Below are 17,345 nucleotides of genomic sequence, written 5' to 3'. Positions count from 1 at the left end.
CAGTAACCTGCAATCAAGAGATGTTAAAGAACGTCAGTAGGTGCTGGATACCTAACTATAGAAACTCGTAAGTGAGCTTGATGGCATTATTACATCCTTATTAGGGCGTTTAAAACTTTTAGTTTTAGATGAAGAAACATCATTTTCCAATGCGACAATAATCTTTTTGTTTGTTCCGAATTCGAAATTATCCTCAATAATATTACTTTTGTATCTTTTCATCTTATAAGGTTTTCTAAAACCAGCTAGGATTTTCTCCAGAGACCATGAAACAGCATAAGGCCCAGTTGAGGACAATATTGTGTCCTCTTGTTTACCAACCCCTATATTAAAATGTGCCCTCGTAAACGAGATTGGTTTTTGAGTATAGTTAACAATATCATTTGCATCTTCTGGGCAGATCTTTAATATGTAAGTTTTCACAACCTCTGATGAAGGGAAAGATTTAAGGAATCCCAAATTCCCGGTATTTTTACCTGTTTTAATCGTCATATCCATTAGTAATATAGACGATTCACACGTGACCAACAACCATTTACCGTCAGATGAGGCAGAAACAAATTTATTGGGTTCACCTAATGAAGGGACACGGGTTTTGGCCCTTATTCCCAATCTATCGTATAATCTGACATCTCCCTTTTCAGAGCCAACTGCAATGCTACCATTTTCAGTGGTGCAAATTGACGAGAATTCGGTTTTTGTCTTGTACTCTTTAGATTGGTCTAATACAGTCTTATCGGCTGTGTTTACTCTTGGGTCAATTTTAAGTAAACCATTTGGGGAAACCCCCAAAATTGTCTGCTCCGCTGTCAGTTGGTCAAATTTCTTGTTAGGTCCATATTGAACGATATCCCTCTCACCAGTGCCCCATTCTTCTACAACTTTTCCTCTTTCCAAGTCCATCTTGTATAGCTTCTTCTTATCACTGCTATCCTGTAATATTAAAGATCTATCCTCCATGTATAACATTGGATTATGCGGGTCCATTTTACCTCCATCTAAAGTCGAGATATCTTTTATCACGGTAACAAAATCTAAATCATCATCATCATCATCAGTCTTGAATACACCAAGTTTATTACCCCTGAGAACATATGATCTATCATTCCTGAAAGCAACAGTCAGTGATTTATTACTATCTGTTGATTTGCCACTTAATGGATGGTATTTTTCCTCGAAACTTTCCGAGGAAATAACCTTTTTGGAACGTTCAGCTTGTTCTTCCTCCTCCTCATCACTAGATAGGTCAGCTTCCGTTTCATGACGTTTGATATATTGTTCTCTTTCATCTTCACTATCAAGTGCCAATATTTCATCTAATTGTTTTTCAATTGAAACCGGTCCACTATTTAGAACATATTTCTGCTCTTCTAAGGGTATTTCTTCAAATGGCTCTTTATTTAAAGTCATCCAAAAACATTTGGACCAAACCGAGTGAAAGGTAATGCATGCTTGCAAGCTGTCAAATTTCAATAGGTAAGATAGAGTTACATTGTTGAAACTGTAATTAAAGATAAAGGAAGATCTCAAAGATTCAAATGTAGGATTAATAGATGGTGATACGTCAGTTCCTAATTTAATCTGCTTCCCTTCAATGGCCAACCAGTATTCATACTTCCCTGTTTTAATTAGAGCAACTTTTGCACCATTTTCTTGTAAAATAAATTGACCTTGGATCGGGTCAAATACATAAACACTTGCTTTTAGGCGGCATTGTTCTTCCCCAGCGGGCGTCTTAGCTAATGGAGATGGGGTTCTTGAATGTTCTACGGTGGAAGGAGGATTGGCATTTACAGGTTCGGCTGATTGATTTGACTCAAGTGGAATTTTCTTTTCAGCCCTAAACGTATCATTAGCATCCTCAAATGCATCATCATCATCGTCTTCCTCTTCTGATTCCATATTATTACTTGCAATGTTCATTGTTTTAAATTTTTCATCTAAATCTGGGTCGAGATTATCTTCAACAGATACCCCCAAACTGTTACTTTCGAACTGAAGTAAATCACTTGCTGTGGCACTCAATGACGATTTCTTATATTTAACTTCAAATTGGCAACGGTGAACAGTCTGTAAAAACTGTTCAATTTCATTCAAGGCAACATCAGAGGGCATAACAAATTGAACCTTTTCCTCATCCTCATCACCTTGCAAGTTATTCCAAACAAAAGTAGCATCCCCTTGTTTATTCCAATTCTTATGAAATTCCAAGGCATCATTCACTTCAAAAATCCATTCATCCTCTTTCTTCTTAGATTGAGTAGAGAGGACGCTAATGGAATCATCCGAGTAATCTTCACTTTCTTCCCCATCAGGAGTTTCCAAATTATCAGACATCTTCCTTACTACTAGCTCATAAGCAAATCGAGTTGTTTCCCTTATCGCTAAAGTGGAATCGTTGTATATACATTCCAATGATGCTTTCGGTGATTGTTGCGATCTTAACAGATCAAACTGACCCGATGGAATCACTAGCAGATCCTGTTTAGTCCCTGAGCCCATGAATTTCTTAACAATGTTCATCGATACGTTTCTCAGTCTCTTTCTCTCTTGGTCCCTTTTTGACACTTGTTAGCTGTCAGTCATTTATTTAATTTTACTTTTTTAAGCTTGTTGGAATGATTCTGAAGGGGTTCGAAACAGCGCTCATCTTCGTGCAAGAAGCGTTTTGGAAATAAAAGAAGCTCATTGTCGAACAAGAAGATAGCGGTACTAACGACAGCATTTAGCGAGTTAGTTTGGCAGGATAGGATAGGTCGTGATATTATGAATGTATTGCGGTGGGAATGTTGTTCGTTTCTGCATACTGGTCGTGAACGTCTAATAAATATGGCTAAAAAGGGGAAATCAGCCAAAGAAGTGATAAAATTAATTAATCGATCTAGCTTGGCACATATGGAATCAGAGATATTAGACAATTCTACCATTCCATTATGGAAAAGTCAGAAGTTGGCACTTCGAGATAAGTTTGAAGGTAAAGGTTGGAACCCCAAGAAGAAACTGTCAAGGACAGAAATGGATAGTATTAGGTTACTCAGGGAACAATTTCCTGATTTAACTGCGTCTGATTTGGGGGAACGATTCAAAGTGTCTCCTGAGGCAATTAGACGTATCTTAAAATCCAAGTGGAAACCAACTGAAAGTGAAAATACTGTGATTCATCAAAGATGGAAGGAAAGAGGGGAACGAATTAAAGAAATGTATGAAACTACATACGAAGAGCAACCTAAAAATATAGATATTACTCCTGCCATGAAAATTCTCTCCTCCAAGAACAATTCTTCTGAACTAATATTCAAAGCTTTTAAGAAAGAGAGTAGAAAGAAACGACCTGTAAATAATAATAATAATAATAATGACATCAATCGCCATAAGAAAAATGATATTCGTAATAGGAAAGATAAACTATATCTTTTGGAAAGAAGCATATCCAAGAATACTACAAAAATATAGACATCATCGAATAAAGAGTAAAAATCGTTACCATGTATTTACGTACGCATATATATTTTTATAGAGTAGTAGTAATATTGAGTATATTCTCCATTTTAGTTATGAAAGTCATTAATAAGGGATTTTCCCATTGACAAACCAGCCCTTCATTTCTCGCAATGACGCAACAATATTCTTAGATCCATCGATTGCTTTAGTAGGAGTATTTAAATTATCAATTTGATCCTTTACCAGTTTGGTTTGAAAATTGAATCCTTCAATGGCATTAGAGGTTCTACTATCGTTTGCATTAAATTGACTCAATTTCCACTTTAAGTTATATATCCTTTGCGAGATTGACTCCAGTGGAGTATCATTCTCATCAGCAAAGTCATTATCAGTATCTAATGAAGTTTGTGTGCATCTTTCAATGGTAGTTTGCGTTTCATTCGCTCCCAGTATGGAGACAGGTGTAGTTCGTAATCGAGATTGTAACGTAGAAATCAGTTTTCGAACTTTCAAGAGAGCTGCAAGTGCAAATTCATGTCTCTGTTCATATTGGTCTGCTAGTATCGGCTGTATTAGTAAGGTAGCGATGGAGTACAAGAGAGCTGCCAGAAGCCCACCATTGTATAATATAGACTGAACTGCAGTAAAAGTTGGGTCTCGTATCTTTCGTTTCCTTATTGTTGCATTTTTAGGCCAGTTCAAATTCTGCCAAATTTGTTCGTTATCCATCCGATTAGCTTGTCTTTTTAGGTGGGGTGATACCCTTGTTCTTTGTAAAGGGAACCTTTGGAGAATTTTGAAGATTGCGGAAATTATCCAAACTCTTGATATTTTAGTCACATAGACTATGTAAAAAAAAAATAAAATAACAAAACTGAAAAAATGCAAATTTTTTGATAAAATAAATAATTGGATATTTTCCTTTATATACTCCGTATAGAAAAATCATGTTTGAACTGTTGGACCCGATCGCATTTGGATAATCTTTCTTTTCTTCAAAGTTGGCGTTGTTCGACTCTCTAGTCCTTCTGGCACGGCCATTTTCTTCAAATGTTTAAACCATGTATTATGGTCTTCCTCTGCACGTCTCTTTCTTGTTCTCTTGATGGGTTTATTCACAATCAACGCTTTGTTAGCCTGGACGTATTCGTTTAGAGACGTGATAGGATTTACTGAATTTATCTTTCTATGATATTTCATCAAGTCAATCATCTTGGACATCACTTGATTAACTTGAAACAACCTGGCCATATTTTTAATAATTCCAAATTCAGTGGTGTTCTTAAACACATTAAAGTGTGATTGTAACTCCTTCATCTTCTTCTTATCTTCATCCTCGATTTCAATTTTATTTTCGTTCTCATTATCATTATCCTCAGTTGGAGTTGGACCTGCCACTATATTTTGAACCGTTTTCCCCGTAACCAAACTCTCAACAGAATTCCAATCCACACAATATGTACTGCCTCTCACTTGCACATCAATCCATTTAACTTTCAAATCTACTGTAAATATCCCATGCAGCTCGAGATAAAGTTTATGATGACTACCATCTTCATAATGGAAATAGTAAGTGTTGCTCAAACAATCGAAAAATTTAGTTCCGTCATTCAACAATTGTGTATGAATTTCCCCCGGTGTAATTTCCAATTTCATCACACCCATATGACCAAACTGTAGTACCATCTGTGGTAATAGAATTCCCAAGATTTCGAAAATCTCAATTTCAGAACCCAACCTCATGGATATATTCAATTGACAATCACGATCGAAAAACTCCTCTACAAAGCGTTTCCAATATGAGACATTATTCATGTTATCCTTGGAATTATTAACGTACAGTATCATTTGCCTTATTCTGGAATTCGCGACGTTGGAAAGATATGTCCTTGCCTCATACGAAGTATAAATAGCCGCGTAGTCTATACGTTCCGGTATGCTGTTGTTCTGTTCGGAAATATTATTATTTACTTTGCTGTTAATGTCCGCTGGTATTATGTCTTCATGAACGTTTTCATCCATGGAGAAATCCATCGGGTACGATGCTGGTGAGAGGTGATCGAATGTAAAATTTGGGGATTCCAATAGTGTGCTATTGTTTTCGTCATTCAATCCGTTATAAAATTCATCCTGGTTGTGGTCATAGTTAGTCTTTGCTGTGAAAGCTGGGTTTAATTTATCGTATTTGGGCGGTTCTGAGTGAGGGTATGCGTGTAGTGAATATGCTTGATGCTGAGGTAATTTTAGGTTTGGTTGCTTGTAATGAATAATTTTTTCCATTAGTGACATAAATGCTGTTATTGGTTATATATTTGGAAGGAAAAAGAGTACATACAATAGGAGCGCTAAATTCCCTCCGATGGGACAGATCCGGGCATTTATATATCCATATATATAAATAAACGCTGCACTTCACGTACCTACGTTCTAGTCCAGACTTTGGAATCGGGAAACTTGGGAGGGCCCATTCCTGTTAAAGTGGGACTGGAAATAAATTTCGAAACTGGATTGTCCTTGCATATTCGCATGTGATTGCTCTAAATGAGCTGCACGGGCCCGTCTGGGGAATGCTACGGTCGTGCAGTGGTTCTCTCACGTAATTCTACATATAGCTCTAGGCGCGAAAAGAATAGGACACCCATTGAAGCACATTATTTTGTTGAGCCAGCTGCTGCTGTACTCTCACATCCATGTGCTCGTTAAGCATGTGTGATTCTCCTGAAACGTACATACCGTGGTCGCAGCGGTGAAGGAGGAATCGCCCAGGGACGGTACTGCAGGAACCCCATCGCTGACAAATTGCAGCTCATCTTTTGGTTTCTAGCCGGAATGTTTCATGTGAAGCTTTTTATCGGTCATAATAGATAACGTAATGTTGCGCTTAAACGATCTTGAATAAATCCCCTCATGCACCCTAAGCCTCTGATCTTAGGTAATTCAGCTGCACACGATTCTGGGTATTTGTAATAGTGCAGATGGAGAGAAATGCGAGATAATGACCCCTCACCCCTCCCACTGTCTTCTCTTGGTAACAAACAATGACTTCTGTGCGTTTGCTGGCGAAAGGTAACGTTTCCAACTCGTCTAGATCACAAACAGCTCCTTCCAGATTGCTCAACATTCTTGCGTTGTATATTGAACTAGTATGGATTTACCGAGTTTCAATCATTGGCAATGATGGGATAAATCACATCACTTGCGATTCATAACCGGGAATGTCTGCCCCTTCCTCGTGGTGACTACCAAACTTTTATTGAAACAATGTCCTATTATTAATTAAGACATGACCCAAATGCGTACGGGATAGATCCTCCGTTTTAAAATTAATAATCCTTTTTTGATCTCTAAATAATAAAACACAAAATATACAACAACGGAAGTACCGTACGTAAAACAAATATCCAACCTTCAAAATAAATTACAAGCGTAAATCTTTCTGAAAAACACAGAAAATAATTTGGTTCCAGTTATTAATTAAACCAAATCTCTTTCCACAAACCTTCTTCTAATAGCTATTCTTGCAGCACCATGCTTCTTTTCCAAATGTCTTAAGTCTTCACTATCATTAGAACTTAACATCGCATCATCCTCATGAGTCCAAATACCAGGGACGTTTAAAGGTGGATTGACGTTATTTTTAAACATATTGAGGAAATAACGAGGAAAGATCATTAAATCACCAGATAACGCAGTCAAGATACTAGTACTGAACCCTCTACGCACACCTGCTTCATCACATAAATCTTCCACCAATTTTTCAGCTTGTGATGGTTCATAATCTCTCTTAATAACATTTTCCACTTTTTCAAGGAAGTTTCTAGTAGATCCAAATTGGAAAAAAATTGGTAAGAAAAGATCAATTGTGGCAATTTCAGGTGGAAATTTTATCGTATCAGGATCGATATTATCAAATTCTTTACCTTCGTTATCAAAATCATTACGAATTGCCTCTGCAATTTCAGGTGAATATTCAAAGGGTAGATTATTATTATTGCCACTATTATTACTCTCTAATTTGGATAAATCATTCTTTAAATTAGAAATGAAATTCATAGTCTCTTCATCTAATAATTCATTCTCTGGTATTGGATATGATGGGGTGGAATGTGTATCTGTATTATCTCCAGAGGCAGCATTAGCAGCTGCAACTACAGCAGCATTGGATATATTACTATTCTGATCATGAACAGCTTTAGAAATGGAATAGGCTCTCTGCCTCTTAATTGCGGAATTATAATTACCAGGCGTTATACCTGCCTTCCTTCTAGGTCTGTTAGTTAAGTTCTTCATGGGTTCTGGTTTCCTACCAGCATTGGTTTCTTGTTCAAAATATTCAATATAATGATCCACACCAAATGTTAACAAAAATTTTCTAAATCTATCTCTCCAGGCATTCTCACTATGAGATACATTAGCATCTGCAAATGATTTAAAAAATTCTCTAGCTACAGGACCTCTACGATCATTAACTCTAAAATCATTAAAACTTGGTTCATTACCAGGAACATGATTTGGATCCATAGTCATATTTCTTCTTGCAATTGCAGTAGGAGAATCTTCATTACTGATTAAATTTGTCCCCGTATCAGGATCAATTTGATATAAATCACGATAAAATTGCTTCTTTACTGCTAATGCTAAAATATAATCTTCATCAGCTGTAAATTTCTTTTTAATTGATGGTGGTAACGTCTTGGTCTTTATTAGATTACCATTTTCATCACGAACTAACTTCCCATAACTATCCACTTGATAAACATAATCTAACCTCTTTGATAAATAGACACGGAATCTATGTCTAATAGAATTCCCCGTATGATTTGGAACGTAATGTGAAATTTCATCATATAAAGTATGTGTGGTACGTCTTGTTGGGTTCTTCCTCACAACGTCTAAGATAAATTCATCTTCTGCCTCAGTAAATGAAGCTTTATTATGAGATGGTAAAGCAGCTCTCATCATGTAGGCTCTTTCTTCATAATTTACGTCTTCATCTGATACATTTGATGGTTCAGCTTGTTGATTCACTTCTTGTGCATGTTCTTGTAAAAGACGTAATTGTTCTTCTGTTTGCTGTTGAGCAGCATTATTAGCTTCTTGATTGTTTTCTGGTTGTGCACTTATTGTTGTAGGATTACTGGCAGTTTTATTATCCTGTGGTAGTTGAGTGGAAGTCCCTTGAGGTTCAGTAGAATTCAATTGAGTAGCCTCTTCAGGATCAGCTTCAAATAAATTTCTCTTTTTTGATGCCTCGTCATGATCAACATGATCATCATCATTATTAGTCTCTGATTGTAATTGCGTGTCAATAACAGAACGGAATTCATCATATGGAACCAAATAATGATTAATATTTAAAAGAGTGTTATTTGACACGCATGCCTTAATATAAGTGGGCGTCACAGTTGGTAATTTAGTATCATTATAGGGAGAAATGACATATACATTTGAAACATCAGTTGTATCCTCTGGTAAAGAAGCTAATACGTTCCCACTATGAGCCATAATAAGACGAGCTAATTGATCGACATCATGAGCTGAATCATGGGCATCATTATTACGATTCATGAAAAAATTCATACCTTGAAATAAAGTACTAATGGCTACAGGGGTAGCATTTTGATCCTTTTGTGGATTTTCTCCAGTGGAGGTCGACGTTTCATTATTTGGAGAATTTCCATCCTTATCAGCCGCTGCAGTCCCATTACTGTCATTGTTTACATCTTGTGTTGCAGGAAGGGCAATTGTAATATCAGCATCAGCGTTATTTGTTCCCTCCATCTTTACATTTGTGATTGATGGATCGACGTTGGTTTCTTCCGTCGTCACTGCACCATTGCCATTCGCATTAGGGGACGCGTCCTGTTGTTGTTGATTCTCCATGTGACTGTTATTACTATCAGAGAGAGAATCCATGTACTGTTGTGCAGTTTCGAAATTTTGAGGACTTGACATTCTTACACCTCAATAACTGTAATTGTTGTAGTGTAAATCACGTTAATATTTGAATTAAGTGATGGGTTTTATTGATTAATCGTGAATTAGGGTCGCGTTTCCAGCTTTGAGTATTACAGAAGACTACTGTTTGGGTATTGGGTTTTCGAGACGATGGTGTTTAGGTGCTGTTTTGTTTGTGTTCAAATTTTCGGTTTTTTGTGTTTTTTTGTTTTTTATATCAGATTTGCTCACTTCGTACGGGTCCGCGTCTGTTATTAATTTGCGTCGTGATTTCTACGAGTTAAATATGCATATTCTATATAAATGTGTCTCTATGTATGTCTGTATAATGTTTGTGTATATGTGTCTCTCAGCAATCCAGCTGGATTAGACGTTCCTTGTAATGGGCATGGTCCGGTTCATATTTGTACTCCAAGGCAGATAACTTGCCCCCCTGCACACATGAGGTATCTAACCCCTTGGTATATTTCCTTATGTTAAGACCCTTGCTAGCATCATGACCATAAACCACGGTTACATTCTCAAATGTTTCCCCATACCTATCCCATAGTTTGTACCATCTGATACTCTGTTTGAATTCTTCCCCAGTTCTTGAAGTATAGGACCAGTCCTCCTCGTCCACATATTTCATATCAGTCAATGCAGCAACGGAAGCATGCACATGACCCCTCGGGTTATTGTTCATAAAGTCACCGGGCAGCATTCCAGCATGCACAGCAAACATGTTTTGACCTGTCAATTCCAAATCGAATTCCAGCGCCACGGAACAATGATTAGCCAACTCGACCAATTTCTTCACTCCAACCTCCTTCACCACATCCTTATGTTTCTTACTGATCTTGGTCCAATCCTCAGGAATAAAACTCTTCTCCGAGGTGAACTGTAGGGGGACTTTAATACCTCTTTGTCTCTTGGATGGGTACAACGGGTTCACCATGGCAAGGTAAGCCAGGATCTCGTTGTTTCCGAAAACACATTTCACCTTGTCTTTATTCTCCAATATAAATGAAACCACCTCTTTGTTCCTGGGACCCTTTGTGATGAAATCTCCCACGAGGACCACTGTAGTGTTCTCCCTTGCGTCCACTTCACGACGCAGCAGTTTCTTCAACTCATGGTATTGCCCATGCACATCCCCGATAAACAGCAACCGTTCATGAGGGTCCCTGATGGATATAAGTTGAGGGAACGTCGTCATGACGGGGAGTTTGATTCCCTGGTGTTGCGGATGCGTGAGGATCCAAACGAAATACAGACAGGAACCGCATGTTATGAGGAATAGGACGAGTGGTGTCGATAGTGAGGGTCTGGCAGGCAGTAGCATCTTGTTCTTGTGTGCTGTAGTGTGTCAATCTAATTGTGTTGTGTATTGTGCATGCCTGCTTACCTAAATAAAGTGGAATTCAGATCTGGGGGCTGGAAATTTCGTCATCCGGATAGACACAACATACGTAATGGGACCAGAGCTGAATAGAACAGAATAGGACTGGAATAACGTGATCTGTTGTGGGGTAGACAGTGTAGATACGTACGTACGTACGTGAGGGTGAGGAGTGTACATCGACTCGAGCATCGAACAGAATTGAACAGGGTCTCTTGGTTGAACTGCTCCCCTCTTGACTTGACTTCTCTAGGGAATCCAGTGCGGGGCAATGTTCCATTGCCTTCTTGGAATTGGCTAGGATAAACCTTCACACATTCTAACATTCCCGGGAAATATCCTACCTTCTCTTCCCCTGACGAATCCCTCTGAGCTTTTTTCTTCGTAAATCACTCCTCATCTGTATCTCTTAAGAAACAGTGATCTACTTGCCAGTACAAAAAACACTACGTATCAACTAGTTATCCTCAACGTATTTGAAACAGTAAGACACAGACAACACACAACACAGCACACATATACATACACTCGCTTAACAATGATGAACATGACCCGTCCAATACCAAATGAAGTCATTGATTGGACAATCCTAAACGAAATAATACAGATGGATGAGGATGACTCCGAATTCTCTCGGAACCTGATACTCCAATATATTGACCAGGCCAACACGACGTTTGCAGAGATCGAAGAAGAGTTGAATCACGGTCAGGATTTGAAGAAACTGAATGAATTGGGACACTTCTTGAAAGGTTCGTCTGCATCCCTCGGGTTGCAAAGAATCGCTTGGGTTTGTGAGAGAATTCAGGATATAAGTCAGAAATCGGAGGATTCGTTTCCTGACGAAAATGTATTGCTTGGAAAATTGCCCAAGGGTGTCAATAAGAAGGATATTGTATTCCAACCTGCCAAAATGAAGTTGGATCATTCTAATGTGTATCTGGAAGCAGATTTAAGGGCTTTAAATCATGCAAGGGTGGAGTTCCAATTAGCAAAGATGGAACTTTCTAAGTATTATAAAACACAATTATAATATGGTAAATTCCACACAGGAGTTCAAAAGAGTACACATATATGCTTTCATATGTGTTAAATAAATAAATAAATAAATAAATAAATAAAAAAATAAATAATCGGAGTTTTAAATATTAGCATTATTCTTAAGATCGGGGTCGACCTTTTTACCAAGATGTTTACCCGTCAGAAATTTTAATTCATTCCTATTGGGACACTTCTTAAGCACTTCTTCCGGGAAATATTCTTGTTTCACCTTACCATCAACAAAGTCTGGGTTATACTTATAACCTTTAGAATAACCAAGTTCCTCCATGAGTCGTGTCGGAGCGTTTCTAATATGCATAGGAATTTCACTACTGGCCAAAGAATACTTATTCTCACCCAACATCGCCTTTACTTTATTCCATGCCCTATACACTTCAACAGATTTTGGGGCTCTTGCCAATGCAACTGCACATTGAGCCAGTGCCATATCTGCCTCAGGTAACCCTAACTTCATTACTGTATCATGGGCGGCCACCGCTAAGGGTAACAAACTATTATCCCGTATTCCAATATCTTCACTTGCCATTCGAATCATCCGTCTTGCAATGTACAATGGATCTTCCCCACCTTGAATCATCCTCCCCAAATAATATAGAGCTGCATTGGCATCGCTACCTCTGACAGCTTTGTGAAATGCAGAGATTGTATCGTAATGATTATCACCTTTCGTGTCATAATACGTGTTCAACACACTGCTACTATTCTTTTTTATTATATCTTTGATAATATTAAGTGTTAACTCTTTTTCCGTATCTACACGGCCTCTTGTGGAAACTTCAATCATTTCCAAGATATTCAACGCTCTTCTTGTATCACCTACTGCCACATCTACAATATATTCCAGAACGTCCCTCGATAACTGTAAAGGATTCTCAGGTACATTCCAAATTAATTTCCTACATCGATTTAATAACGCCACAGCTCGGTACAACACAATACACATCTCGTTAACAGATAACTTTTCCAAGACAAACACTTGACATCTACTAATCAACGCATTGTTCAATTGAAAACTGGGATTTTCAGTGGTAGCACCGATCAAAATAACATCACCATTCTCCAAATGTGGCAAAAGCAGATCCTGTTGTCCCTTATTAAACCTGTGAATTTCATCAATAAATAACACTGTACGCCTCTTAGTCAACTGAAACTCTCTCTTTGATTTTTCAAATACTCCTCTTAATTCCTGTGTGTTTGCCTTAGTGGCACCAGTCTCCACCATCCAATACTTGTTAGCATCACCGTAATCGGCTGATGCACCTTTAGTTAATAGTCGTGCCAAAGATGTCTTCCCAACACCAGGGGGACCCCAAAGAATCATCGAAGGGATGGTCCCCAACTTAATGTATTTGGAAAGTGTACCATTTTCTTGCGATAGGATATGCTGTTGTCCCACGTATTCTCTTAAAGTCTTGGGACGCATTTTTTCACTCAGTGGAAGGTGTGCGGTCTTTTGTAAGTTGTTTATTTCCATATCTAAAGTGGGTTTCTTTACCACAGGGGTTGGAACCTCATCTAAATCTATTACTTCTTCCTCTGGTGTAGGCTTCCTCTTCTTATTATTTGGGTGTGCAGTTGCGCCGGAGAGTAGCGACTTCAGAGATGCCTTTGGTTTCGATTCCTGGGTGTGAGAGGATGTAGTGGTCTTATTGGAATCTTTTCGGCCTGGACACTTATCGAGATGATCATTGAGCGTAATGAACAGTACTTTGGAGTCACACAGAGGACATGCTATGTATCGCTTGGATGGGACTGCCTGTGAGGATGACCATTTTGGATGCTGAGACATTAGCGGTGCACTTATTACAGAAAAGACGTCCTTCAGTTGGTCCTGGTTGTATCGATCTGTGTGTATGCATCAGTTAAAATATTTCACTGAAACGCGTAAGCAGGTAATGATCGCGTAAGTTCATTGTAATGACAAATGAGTGCATCCAGTCAATGGAGGTTGTGTCAGTTCCAATAATCATACCGAGTGGTCTATCAACTAGATCCTGGCATCATTTTATGTACGAAATCATATCTTCAAGCGATATCAATAAATCATTGAATTCGTTTAACATGCCGACAAATGTATTAGACCCTGCAGCATCCATTTAAACATACAGTCCTGTAAATCTGGCAACCGAATTACTTACATAGCAGTGGTTTTCCATCAACCTTACAGCAATTGTACCACCTCTCTCAATCATTTACAGTCAACGTTAACGTTAAGCTGACCTGAATGAATCGGCGCTTTCGCTCGCCTTTTTACTTGACATTACAAAACTTGAAAAGGCTGCAAAGGAAAGCAGATAACAGGTACGCACTTGAATCAGCATTAAGCTTCTAATTGAGCATTTTCACATCGTACAATGAAGCCATCCAGCTGTAGACCTAAGGTGTTTACATTTGGTCTCTTAACATTGCTTCTGACCTCACGTCTCTATTTCCAGCCATTTAACTCTCTTATATCGGATTGTGATGAAACTTTTAACTATTGGGAACCATTAAACTTACTACTAAGAGGGTTTGGTAAGCAAACTTGGGAATACTCTCCAGAATACTCCATAAGATCCTGGGCTTTTTTGTCCCCCTTTTATCTGGTGTTGTATCCATTTAACAAACTTTTCATTAAGTACCAATGGCCTTCGGAATGGAATTTCTATTTGACTAGAATCATATTAGGACTTGTTAGTTGCTTATTGGAATGGAAACTATTTGTGGAAATTAAGCATACTTTAAGTGTTCAAGTTGCAAACATTTGGTTATTTATTCAAATATTCAATCCAGGATGGTTCCATGCCTCTATGGAACTGTTACCTTCATCTATTGCCATGCTATTATATTTAGCATCTATGAAGTTTGCATTACGCTACCTATCTACAGGCTCTACCCCAAATTTTATATCCAGTTTGACATTTAATTTTGTTTCAGCAATCTTAGGTTGGCCATTTGTTCTGGTACTCAGTTTACCCCTATGTTTCCATTACTTATTCACACATAGAATAATATCTACCATCCGAACTGTCTTTGATACTTCATTGGTACTATTTATAATTACCACAATAGTCATCGTCGTTGATTCTGTATTTTATGGTAAATTTACTCCAGTGTCATGGAACATTTTATTTTATAATGTAATTAATGCAACCAATGAATCAGGACCAAATATTTTCGGCGTTGAATCGTGGGATTACTATATTCTCAATCTGACAATCAATTTCCCACTACCTGTTCTCTTCGCCTCTTTGATTGGCATTTTTCATCTTTCATTATGGCCTCTTTGGACTTCATTATTGACATGGATGATCATATTCATAAACCAACCTCACAAGGAGGAAAGATTCTTGTATCCAATATATCCTTTAATTTCACTATGTGGCTCCGTTGGACTATACCATTGCTTCCACTTTGGTAAGAAATCGTCACATCACTCCTTAAGACATATAAGAAGATTTTTCAAATGGGTGACTATGTTATTAATTGCCTTACAAGCCACCTCACGTATTGTTGCCCTAATTGAAAACTATACGGCACCCATTAAACTATATGAAGAATTTAATAAGATGGATGTGACCACAGATGAAAAAATCAATGTATGCACAGGTCGTGAATGGTATCATTTCCCCAATTCATTTTTCTTACCTGAATCACACAGGTTGCAATTTGTTAAATCCGGGTTTGACGGATTATTGCCAGGTGATTTCATGGAATCTGAATCATTTACAAAGAATATCAGGACTATTCCACAGGGTATGAATAATTTGAATAAATGGGATGAGTCCAAAGTTTCTCCCTTGAATCAATGTCATTTTTTCATAGATGTGGTACTACCTATCGATATAACAAATGATTCATTTGATCCGTATTCGGAAGATTGGACTAAATTGAGTTGTTATAACTTTGTTGATGTAGATAATTCGAAATTATTAGGTAGAGTATTTTACATTCCTAAATGCTTCAATGATTTGATTAAGAGAATTGTTCCTAAATCTTTGAGCTCATTATGGGAATCCTTGTACGGTGTTAATTATCTCGACTATTGTCTGTTTGAACGAATTCATTATGCTCCAGATGAACAGTCATAGAAATAAAGAAAAAAAATTATTCCTCATTTTATACATAAATATATATACGTTATTTATAGTTTACAAGACATATGGATTTGTACTTTTCAAATATCCTTATGTAGCATGCTTTCTCTTGCTGGGCCAGTACCAACCCATTCCACTGGAATACCAACGAAATCTTCAATAAATTTCAAATATTTTTTGGCATTTTCGGGCAATTGATCAAATTCAGTAATCTTTGTAATATCTTGATCCCAACCAGGTAGAGTAACATATTCCACATCCACTTCACCCAAAGTCATTAAATCTTCTGGGAACAAATCTAATTTCTTACCCTTAATAGAGTAAGAAATACCAACAGGAATTTCCTTAAATGAATCAAGAACATCCAATTTGGTAATGTTTAAACTGGTATAACCATTGATTAAACTTGAGTACTTCAAGACAACAAGATCTAACCAACCGCAACGACGTTTACGACCAGTGGTAACACCAAATTCGGCACCAATGGTCTGCAATTTTTCACCATCTGGATTTAATTGTTCTGTAGGAAATGGACCTTCTCCAACACGAGTGGTATAGGCCTTAACGACACCATATACTTTGTCAATAGTACGTGGAGGAATACCTAGCCCAGTGACTACACCACCAATACCGGTACTGGAAGAAGTAACGTATGGATAAGTACCAAAATCAATATCCAACATAAGAGCATTAGCACCTTCCACCAAGATTTTCTTATTTTGTTCAATGGCTTTATGCATGAACACGACAGAATCTACGACGAATGGTTTCAAGGCGTCTCTGTACTTCTTGTATTCAGCCAATTTGGCATCAACATCATATTCAAAATCACCATATCTTTGCTTTCTTGTTTCCAATAATCTCTTGTATTTGACAACAAAGGCATCCCATGCACCTGGATTATCATTAACTAAATGATGCACTCTTAACCCAGATCTAGAGGCCTTTGTCGAATAAGTTGGACCAATACCTTTACCAGTGGTCCCAATGTTCTTCCCATCCTTAGAACGACCTGATAATTCATTCTCTCTCAACTTATCAGTAACTTGATGGAAATCGAAGACTAAATGAGCTCTCGAAGAGACAAATAATCTTTCTCTACAACCTTTTAAACCTTTGGCTTCTAAAGTTTCCAATTCCTTAAAGAAGGAGGGGACATGAATGACGACACCGTTCCCTAGTAAGTTTTGACAATTAGGATTGACTAACCCAGAAGGTAGCATGTGGAAATCATACTTGACCCCACCGACAACGATGGTGTGACCTGCGTTATTACCACCGGCACAACGGGCAACAATATCGTAGTTGCTAACTAGAAGATCAACTAATTTACCCTTACCTTCATCCCCCCATTGGGAACCTAATACGACGTTGACCATAGTGAATATATGTGTTTGTGAATTTGTGTATGCCTCGAGAAAGTCTTC

The 17,345-nt window shown here is 37.8% G+C and overlaps 10 protein-coding genes across 10 annotated transcripts; 3 read left to right on the top strand and 7 right to left on the bottom strand.

Annotated features, from left to right (window-relative positions):
- Positions 1 to 51: 51 nt before the first annotated feature.
- Positions 52 to 2,523, bottom strand: VID27 (Vid27p; the record flags this gene model as incomplete). The annotated part of the gene is made up of 1 exon (XM_003677344.1): positions 52 to 2,523. One exon carries the CDS (start codon positions 2,521 to 2,523, stop codon positions 52 to 54), a length of 2,472 nt encoding a protein of 823 aa, XP_003677392.1.
- Positions 2,524 to 2,766: 243 nt separating this feature from the next.
- Positions 2,767 to 3,453, top strand: RRG9 (mitochondrial ribosome assembly protein RRG9; the record flags this gene model as incomplete). The annotated part of the gene is made up of 1 exon (XM_003677343.1): positions 2,767 to 3,453. The coding sequence occupies one exon, from the start codon at positions 2,767 to 2,769 to the stop codon at positions 3,451 to 3,453; it is 687 nt and encodes a 228-aa protein (XP_003677391.1).
- Positions 3,454 to 3,564: 111 nt separating this feature from the next.
- Positions 3,565 to 4,170, bottom strand: PEX17 (Pex17p; the record flags this gene model as incomplete). Its single annotated transcript, XM_003677342.1, has 1 exon — positions 3,565 to 4,170. One exon carries the CDS (start codon positions 4,168 to 4,170, stop codon positions 3,565 to 3,567), a length of 606 nt encoding a protein of 201 aa, XP_003677390.1.
- Positions 4,171 to 4,386: 216 nt separating this feature from the next.
- Positions 4,387 to 5,730, bottom strand: NCAS0G01490 (LIM domain-binding protein; the record flags this gene model as incomplete). The annotated part of the gene is made up of 1 exon (XM_003677341.1): positions 4,387 to 5,730. One exon carries the CDS (start codon positions 5,728 to 5,730, stop codon positions 4,387 to 4,389), a length of 1,344 nt encoding a protein of 447 aa, XP_003677389.1.
- A 1,185-nt stretch (positions 5,731 to 6,915) lies between these two features.
- Positions 6,916 to 9,396, bottom strand: RAP1 (DNA-binding transcription factor RAP1; the record flags this gene model as incomplete). The annotated part of the gene is made up of 1 exon (XM_003677340.1): positions 6,916 to 9,396. One exon carries the CDS (start codon positions 9,394 to 9,396, stop codon positions 6,916 to 6,918), a length of 2,481 nt encoding a protein of 826 aa, XP_003677388.1.
- Positions 9,397 to 9,748: 352 nt separating this feature from the next.
- PPN2 (putative serine/threonine-protein phosphatase) lies at positions 9,749 to 10,723 on the bottom strand (the record flags this gene model as incomplete). Its single annotated transcript, XM_003677339.1, has 1 exon — positions 9,749 to 10,723. The coding sequence occupies one exon, from the start codon at positions 10,721 to 10,723 to the stop codon at positions 9,749 to 9,751; it is 975 nt and encodes a 324-aa protein (XP_003677387.1).
- Positions 10,724 to 11,318: 595 nt separating this feature from the next.
- On the top strand, positions 11,319 to 11,813 carry NCAS0G01460 (uncharacterized protein; the record flags this gene model as incomplete). The annotated part of the gene is made up of 1 exon (XM_003677338.1): positions 11,319 to 11,813. One exon carries the CDS (start codon positions 11,319 to 11,321, stop codon positions 11,811 to 11,813), a length of 495 nt encoding a protein of 164 aa, XP_003677386.1.
- A 108-nt stretch (positions 11,814 to 11,921) lies between these two features.
- Positions 11,922 to 13,631, bottom strand: MGS1 (ssDNA-dependent ATPase MGS1; the record flags this gene model as incomplete). The annotated part of the gene is made up of 1 exon (XM_003677337.1): positions 11,922 to 13,631. One exon carries the CDS (start codon positions 13,629 to 13,631, stop codon positions 11,922 to 11,924), a length of 1,710 nt encoding a protein of 569 aa, XP_003677385.1.
- Positions 13,632 to 14,196: 565 nt separating this feature from the next.
- ALG9 (dolichyl-P-Man:Man(6)GlcNAc(2)-PP-dolichol alpha-1,2-mannosyltransferase) lies at positions 14,197 to 15,912 on the top strand (the record flags this gene model as incomplete). The annotated part of the gene is made up of 1 exon (XM_003677336.1): positions 14,197 to 15,912. The coding sequence occupies one exon, from the start codon at positions 14,197 to 14,199 to the stop codon at positions 15,910 to 15,912; it is 1,716 nt and encodes a 571-aa protein (XP_003677384.1).
- Positions 15,913 to 15,998: 86 nt separating this feature from the next.
- On the bottom strand, positions 15,999 to 17,297 carry ADE12 (adenylosuccinate synthase; the record flags this gene model as incomplete). The annotated part of the gene is made up of 1 exon (XM_003677335.1): positions 15,999 to 17,297. One exon carries the CDS (start codon positions 17,295 to 17,297, stop codon positions 15,999 to 16,001), a length of 1,299 nt encoding a protein of 432 aa, XP_003677383.1.
- Positions 17,298 to 17,345: the final 48 nt, after the last annotated feature.

This window comes from Naumovozyma castellii, chromosome 7 (assembly GCF_000237345.1).
Source record: "Naumovozyma castellii chromosome 7, complete genome".
Classification (NCBI taxonomy): domain Eukaryota; kingdom Fungi; phylum Ascomycota; class Saccharomycetes; order Saccharomycetales; family Saccharomycetaceae; genus Naumovozyma; species Naumovozyma castellii.
The sequence above is the reverse complement of the archived record's forward strand: the minus strand, read 5'-3'. Positions and strand labels throughout refer to the sequence as shown.